General features: G+C 40.9%; 1 protein-coding gene across 2 annotated transcripts; it reads left to right on the top strand.

Annotated features, from left to right (window-relative positions):
* The first annotated feature begins 3,918 nt into the window (after positions 1 to 3,918).
* LOC125518877 (uncharacterized) lies at positions 3,919 to 7,941 on the top strand. Of its 2 annotated transcripts, XR_007288160.2 has the most exons (5): positions 3,919 to 4,103; positions 4,845 to 4,907; positions 5,059 to 5,303; positions 7,361 to 7,810; positions 7,899 to 7,941. XR_007288160.2 is itself a non-coding variant. In XM_048683754.2 (4 exons), exons 3-4 carry the CDS (start codon positions 5,121 to 5,123, stop codon positions 7,625 to 7,627), a joined length of 450 nt encoding a protein of 149 aa, XP_048539711.2. In that variant the 5' UTR covers positions 3,919 to 4,103; positions 4,845 to 4,907; positions 5,059 to 5,120; the 3' UTR covers positions 7,628 to 7,892. The 2 variants fall into 2 exon arrangements, 1 of the variants encoding a protein (XP_048539711.2); XM_048683754.2 differs by lacking the exon at positions 7,899 to 7,941 and having other exon boundaries at positions 7,361 to 7,892.
* Positions 7,942 to 8,203: the final 262 nt, after the last annotated feature.

The following is an 8,203-nucleotide window of genomic DNA, read 5'->3' as shown; positions in this document are numbered from 1 at the left end:
TTCAGATTGTGCATATTAGCTTGTTTTCTTTGATTCTGTTTACGTGTGAACCAGTAGGAACCTTGGAACCAGCAACATGGGCACGCACTGGGCAAACAGGCAGCTCCGTTCAGTGCAATGATGGTCAAAGTATAAGAAGCAATGTGACACCTCCAGTTTGCAAAAGTTTGTAACCTCCCAAGTTAGCAATGTACATCAAGCACAAAGATGAAGAAATTATAAAGGGAAAGAAAAGAGAAATACACCAAGCTGGATCCATGTGACCAGTGTAGCAGTGTCATCATGGATTAGCAAGTCGTATGAAAACCTCTCTGATTACGATTATCAAGTGCTACGCGAGCGCCTAAGCTCAGGTGCTCCAGTGCAAGGTTAGTCATCGATATGAGATCCAAGGGTCAAAACACACACAAGTGAATAGTGCCATTTTGGCTTTTGTCTCTTTGTGACACTATTCACGTTGATTTTGTCTCTTTTTTTTTTGGTTTCTTCTTGTGTGTTTCGAATTTGGATTTGAAATCTTTACAATTGGTAAATACCACTATTCAAAATATCGGTGATTCATCGATTTATCGCTACTCGGTGGGTGACCGATAAGATTATGCCATATCTCGCCATTTATCGTTGGGCCGATTTATTGCTCTGACAAGTGATTTATCGGGAATCTACCGATAAGTCGGGCATATTTCTAGCACTATGTGTGCAAGAACTATGTTTATTTGCTTTTTGTGTACCTTGTTATGTAATATGTGTTGTTGTCCTATATTGTTTATCATTGTACAAAGATTCAAAGGCAAGGAATCATGGTAATACTTCAGTCCCATATTGTTTTTGTGTTGAATATATCATATTTTAATGCTGGGAACCAGAGATTTGTAAAAAAATAGACGATTAATAGTCAACCAATAAAATTGATTAATCTTTGGATTTTCCTATTAATCTCTAATCCCCAGCCGAACGAGACGCTAACGATAAGTGATATCCTCAACATTGCATGTCTTGTGAACACTCACAATTTTTTTTGGAAAATTCTTGAAACATTTAAATGTGTTTTTTGATGAATGCTAGCATGTAATGTGTGGTAGCACCTGATCTCTGATTAGAGTAGGTGGTTAACGACCAGTTTAATGAAATGTCCCCAAAGTGGCAAAGCTAGGAGATAGTAAATTTGTAGTGGAAAAATAGACACAGAAACAATAGTTAGAGATGCATGCTTCAGTTCATAATTGTTTGAAGAAACCAAAAAAACTACCACATTAAGAAATACCAACTACAAATTAACCTAAATTATAAGTGCCACACGTGTGGCACGAAGCACTCTGGCCCTGGCGTTTTTTACAACTAAAATTGCCATCTGAAAATAAAAAACAAACCCAAAAAAACTAAAACATGCCATCTAAAAAGAAAGTTGCCATGCTTAACAACTAAAGTTGCCATCCTCGCGTCACTATATTAGAAGTGATATGTGACATGAAAACTACATAGGCTGACCCATGTCTGCATACACCTCTATCCAGTGGCGAATCTAGCACGAAACTGAAGGGTAGGCTCAAAACATCAAGTTTCTAAGTCTGATTAGCAGATGCATTGCAATTTACATGTTAAACACCTGAGTAAAATTGTCAAGTAGTATGCTTAGCTGAAATAGGATATTTGGAGGGTAGGCTTAAGCCTATTGAGGCCCCCCTAGTGGAATCGACATTGCCTCTATCACACTTCGTGTGATCCCACATCCCATACCTCAGTATGTTTCTGATATTATCTATTCCAATGTTTATTGATTTTCCATTTAATCTGTTGTTAGGAGAACCATCTGCTTCTGACGTTGCATATGCATATAGTCAGTCTAGCTACAGTTATGATCTTAAAACAGTCAGTTGACCCCAAATAACAATCCAATGCATGAATCGACTCTGAAATCCGAATCCATTTTGTTAAGCTTGCAGGCTACACCTATGAAAGTTTAAGCAAAAAAAAAAAGATAAAATATATAATATTAGTGGTGAATATGAATAGTAAAGACACTTGATGAATTGTCATCTATTTGTTTGCATAGAGACCAATAAAAAAACATTGAGCACCATACTTGCTTAAACTGAATACGAAGAGTCCAGAACATCAATTTGGGACTGCCAAGTGAGTACGGCAATTTAGCTAGGGAAAAAGATGCATCAGGAAGTCAAAGATAGTGTAATGAGACAAAAATATTAGCCAAAATGGGGCTTCAAAGCCATGGAGTTTACCGCGGCCGCGAGTATTCACCAATAATACAACAACAAACAACACCTACATTACGATGTCATTGTAGTAAAAAAAATTGCACTCTTAAGCACAGAACATACAACAACATAATTAAACCTAAGAAGCATGATGTCTACATAACTTACTCTCACCATGTTCACTAAAACTACCATAATACTACCACTATGCCCATAGAAAAACCTTGGTTAACTCTTGCCAAGAACACTAACCAGGACAATATGTACTCAGATTATTTTTATTCATTACTGCATCATGTGAATCTTCTATTCTTGGCATGAAGAAAGCTATTGTCTTAAAGGACACTACATTCTGGTGTTGTGCAGTTCAGTCAAAAATGAAAAGTGTTGCGTTTCAGCTCTGTATTGCAAACATACTATTCAAGGGCATCCTAGAATACTCATGGGGGCCAAAGGAGGTTGTTGCACCCCCCCCCCCCCCCCCCCCACACACACACACACAAACTCTAGGAAAACTCTCGCGTGTACCTCTAATTATTAGGCGTGAGTATTCGTGACCTAATTGTACAAGTGAAATGGCCAAATTTCTAAACTTGAATCATTGTTTCAGTAATAGCACTTTGTTCTTAAATTGTACAAGAGCTTCTGAATTTCAATCATAAGTGGCTCGTTGTCGGTTAAGAAAAGTGTTTTACACAAGATTTGCTTCTCTGCAATTTTTCGATTCATTATTTGTCTAAATTGTACTAGCTTATCTCTGCTCATGTTTATGCAATGGAAGTACACATGAAAGATCCTGCTGAAAAACTACTAATGTTTGTTGACTGACAGAAAAACTACTGCTTATCTCAGTACTAAAACTGTTGTTGTTTGTTAATTGGAAAACTACTGCTTATCACAGTAGTAAAACTGACTGAAAAACTGTTGCGTATCTCAGTAGTAAAATTCTATTGTTTGTTAACTGACTGAAAAACTGATATTGTTCGAACCTATTGTGTAGGTTATACTCCCCTCCCTTCGTTCCTAAATATAAGTCTTTTTAAAGATTCTAATATGAACTACATACGGAGTAAAATGAGTAAACTACACTGTAAGGTACTACATCCGTTTCTAAATATTTGTCTTTTTAGATATTTCAAATGGACTACCACATACGGATGCATATAGACATATTTTAGAGTGTAGATTCACTCATTTTTCTTTGTATGTAGTCACTTGTTGAAATCTTTAAAAAGACAAATATTTAGAAACGGAGGGAGTATATCTACATACATTCATATGTAGTCTATAGTGAAATATCTAAAAAAAAACTTATAATTAGGAACGGAGGGAGTGTATCTCAGCAGTAAAAGAGCTTCCTCGCTGTTTTCTGTTAACTGGAAAACTGTTTGTTAACTAACTGAAAAATACTAATCACTTGCATTATACGGATACAATGCTGCAATTTGTAAAAAAAATGATGTTCGCATTGGTAACTTGACTAAAAAAATGCTACTCCTTGCAATTCATATTACTTGTCGCAGATTTAGTACGTACGGAGTACATCTTAAAACGGATCAGAGGGGAGGATTTGCATTTTTTTAGTGACTGGAAACAGGCTGAAAAACTGAACTTTGTTTCGGTTGTACTGGGCTGGATGCCTGGTTCGTCAAGTGTGGGATGGATGGATGATGTCCGTTGGATGGCGCGTTTGAATGGCTGATGATCTCTGCCCTTAAGCGAGCCTCCCTTCCCCAAGAGTCCTTCCCGAGCGCGACAGGTATAGGGTTCCCCGCCGCCGCCACTGCCGGCCGAAGCCTCCGCTGCCCCGCCGCCGGTACAGGAGCCCAGCAGCGGCCCCCTCCATCCGACCAGCAGCGCCTCCCTCCCTGGAGCAGCACGCAGCAGGTAGCCACCACTCCTTCGTCCTTCCTCTTCCCTCCTCCCTCATCCCCCCCTCCCTCCTTCCACCCTCCTCAATCTTTTTCCCTTCCTGATTTTTGTATTGGATGGGTACTTGCTGTAGATCTGATATTGTGAGGATATATATAACGATGATTATTTTTTGATGAGTGCTTGCTTGATTTTTGGAGTGCAGCATGTTTACATGTGAGAGGATTTTGCTTGATAGGCGTTTGTGATATGCTTGTAGGGCCAAATGTTTACAAGTTGTAGCTTGATTTTTTTTAGACGAGGATATGCTTTGGTTTAAACATGTTAGCAGTGAAACCTGCAGAAATGATTGACGATATATGAAAAGGAAAAAGATTAAGTTGTATTATCTGCACCTGAAACCAAAGCTTAGCAGTAACGAGAGAGCAGAAGCTTTGTCTTAGTTATACTTGCCGAAATCGGTGCACACATTAGTACTAGTGGTATTGTTGTCATGATAGACATCCCAAATCTTGTTTATGATTGGGAATGTAGTGGTACTGTTATGCTGTGTTGTTCATTTTAACAGTCAGACCTAAAATATTACCGTTTGATTGTTTCTCCTTTTGCGTGTTAGCTGACTGATTTTCAGGTTCTGCCATTCGTGTTATGCCATGATAGATGTACAACTAACTAGTGATTTGATTTGATGCTTTATATTCATTTTACACTTGCTAAAATCTAATTCTACCCCTTTTGAACTCGGAGTTGGAACAGGGCATCAACATTGTCAGTGGGAGGGGCTTGGGCTGCTTCGGCATCCACAGTAGAGCAAACAAGGTAATCAGCTGTTCTGATCCTAGCTTCTATACTTTTTTGTGAATTAAAAATATTAAAATGAATCCCCATATTGGCGCTTTTCAAAAATTCCAAATTTACATATCCGTATCGGCCTCATACTGATACACGTATCCATATCGGTGCATTTTAGAGAACCAGTGAGCGCGAGGTACAGGCTCGCCGAGGGAGAGGCAAAGAGGAGTTGCGGGGAAGATGCCGCTGTATGACTGCATGCTGATGGTGAAACCGATGGTGACCAAGGAGGCCATAGCGGAGCTTGTGGCGCGGGTGGCGGGTCGCGCCTACCAGCGCAACGGCGTTGTCACCGAGTTCAAATCCTTTGGCAAAGTGCACCTAGGCTACGGCATCAGGAAGCTTGACGGCCGCCACTTCCAGGTCTGCCCCGGTTTGCCACTCTTTATTTGTGCTCCTTGATCAAAGCCTTGTATTCCCCGTGCGATGTGCCTCGTGACAGCGCGGAGAGGTGCCGATCTGATTCACTTCGCTAGACTGATGCGTATACGAAGAAATGTTTAAGTTGGTATGAGCGTTTAGGCCTTTTACCGTTTTGGGTCTTGGTGATGGGTGGTGCCTTTGACATGCTCGATGAAATGCCCAAGTAGGTTTGGCCGTTGGCTGTTAGAATGTTAGTGGGTATTGGCCTCGGTGTGATTGATAGAGTGCTTTAGTGAATAATTTGTTTAGGATCAGATCATTCTATTGATCGCAGTTAGTGTTTTAAATCAGAACTCAGGATTGCACTGGTCGCGTGGCTTGCACTGTGATCTGCTTGCTTTGAATACTGAATAGAAGGGTATAGCGGTTCGATCTTTCACATTCTGGGGTTTGGAAGTATTCTTGGGGAAAATGGCCAGTCAGTAAGTGATTCATGTGAGTCATGAAGTGGTAGCATTGCCCTTCTGCTCACCCCTTTTTACGATCCTTTTGGCTGCCACACGTTGGCCACCAACCACAGTTCCGGCAAGCTCACCAATCAGGCTTGCTTACATATCACTGCCGCCATAAGCTCCAGCTTAGCTGACACCTCTGCTTCTCCCACCTCCACTGGCGCACATGGTTCAGTGGTGTTAATTTCTTTGGCAGTTCAAATGGCCAACACACAGGCACGTCCCGGACCCCTCGAATCACTGGAAGCGATGTCGCCTCTTCAAGTTTATTCTCGGCAAGTTCAAGCTTATCACAGTGATGGTTATGAGTCTGTCCATGACCACATTCTTTGTACTCAAGACGGTTTCAGCACCTTGTTTTACTCCATATCCTTGGAGATCCTCGATATTATCGTGCAGCTGAATGACACTGCTTGCTTCTTCTGGAAGCGCTCAAGGGCTTTATTCAGTGACAATAGTACTTCTGCTATCTATATCGAGAACAAGTTTCACTCTTCCCATTGCTTGAACACACCTGTCATTATAACAATCTTTGCACCATGGTCAGCCTGTCTGAGACATGATGCTCAGTCAGAACATGTCGTGAGGCCTCAGCCCCTGAAATTCTTGACCTCGATAAAGGCTGCTTTGTCAATCTTCGGGTTGAGACCCTGTAACACTTTCAGCACAAGCATCTTAGTGGAGAAGGGCTGATCACTGTCACAAAGACTATTGGGAGTGTAGCAAAACAATATATTGTTAATGTTCTTGAACAGAACTTTGGAGGCATTATGCCTTCTCGGGTTCCTTTCTGTACAGGCTTCTGAGGGATCATTATTGAGGTTATATTTTTTTTTCCTTTGATGTGCAGGCTATCCTTTCTCACTTATATACCATGTTTTTTTGTTACTGTATCTTTTCATGCAATCTCACTTTTCGTAATTGAATCTGACCTTGAGTCATTACCTTCTCATGCGAGATTAGTTCGCGAGTTACTGAATAATTAACAGTGGTTGGTCGATTGGTATGTGCTTTAACTTTGACAAACTGTGAACACACCATTTCCAGTATATCTTGTATTACACATCCTCGTCTTTTGAAGTTTGTAGTTCAGGCTTTGTTTTGAAATAACTTCTCAACTTCAACCATACAGTGACTGCTATGTCAGTCTGACTAAGGATTGCAGTGATGCAGTCTGGGTGTAAACATTTTTTTTTCCGCAACTATTTGATAAAACCTTCAACCAAACAGTTTGAAAATGAAATGCAGCACCCTGAGAATGTCAGCCCCCAACTCTCCGATAAACCTTGGACCAAATAGTGAGAAAAGTAAATTACAGCACCCATAGAAAAATGGCCAAAGCATCTGGGAGGCACATGGAATGCATCTCAGTGCATTTGAGAATTGTTCTGATATACACCTGGTTAAGTAGTGTTAAATTCCAGTTGTTGTTCGTTGTCATTTTTCCTTGCCTCTAGCATTGCAGCATAAAGTCTAAACAGATAAATTGCATTGTGTGTTGTCTCCTGGTTTGCTGATGTGCTAAAGCTGCCGTTGTGCTTTCAGGGTCAACTTATACAAATGACCATGATGGTTCCACCTTCCTTTACTAAGGAACTGCACTATCTAAACAAGGAGGACCGGCTGCTTCGCTGGTTGGTAGTGAAGCACAGGGATGCGGTGTATGGTCTGGAGTTCATCAACGAGGATGATGGGAGGTATGAGATGGACAGCTTCGGCCGTAACACTGCTAGTACTCAAGATGATGATGATGTTGATGAATATGATGACGACGACGACGATGATGACGAGTACCAGGCCGAGGAAGAGTAGATTGGTGGGTGTCTCAAGATATCTGCACTTCCAGATGTGCTCCCTTGCAAGCAGTATGTGTTGTCTTCCCATATTGTTGGCTGGAAAGTAAGTAGGGCAAGAAGTAGAAGAATTGAACCTGGCTGTTTTTGAAAAGAAGCTGGCGCAACTGAAAGCTGATTTTGCATGTTTTTCCCCATGCATGTAAGCTTCCAATAAGGAACCAACCCATGATCTTATTGGTGCATTTACATCACTAGGTTTATGATGTGGTGCTTATTTGCTTTGTCAGAATCTATTGTGGAAGAGATTTGCAAAACATGGAAAACGTCGCATACTCCTTCGTACAACAGCACTGGGCTGGTTGCAGTTTTTCATCAATATAGTATGTACAGAGTGTTAAACTCCCAAAAGCACACAAAGGTACAGAACTGCTCCCTCTGTAACTTAATATAAGACATTTTTTTGACATTTTTTTTTCGCGAATACGCAAAGCTTGCGTATCTTTCATTGATAGGGAGAAGAGTTTACAGTACAAGAGCAGGTAAGGACGGAAAAACTAGGCCTGGGCGTACGCGGGGAACGGCGTCTGGACCT

Source organism: Triticum urartu, chromosome 7A (genome assembly GCF_056163025.1).
Source record: "Triticum urartu cultivar PI428250 chromosome 7A, HENAU_Tu73, whole genome shotgun sequence".
Lineage (NCBI taxonomy): Eukaryota > Viridiplantae > Streptophyta > Magnoliopsida > Poales > Poaceae > Triticum > Triticum urartu.
Note: the sequence above shows the minus strand (reverse complement) of the source record. Positions and strands in the feature narration are given on the sequence as shown.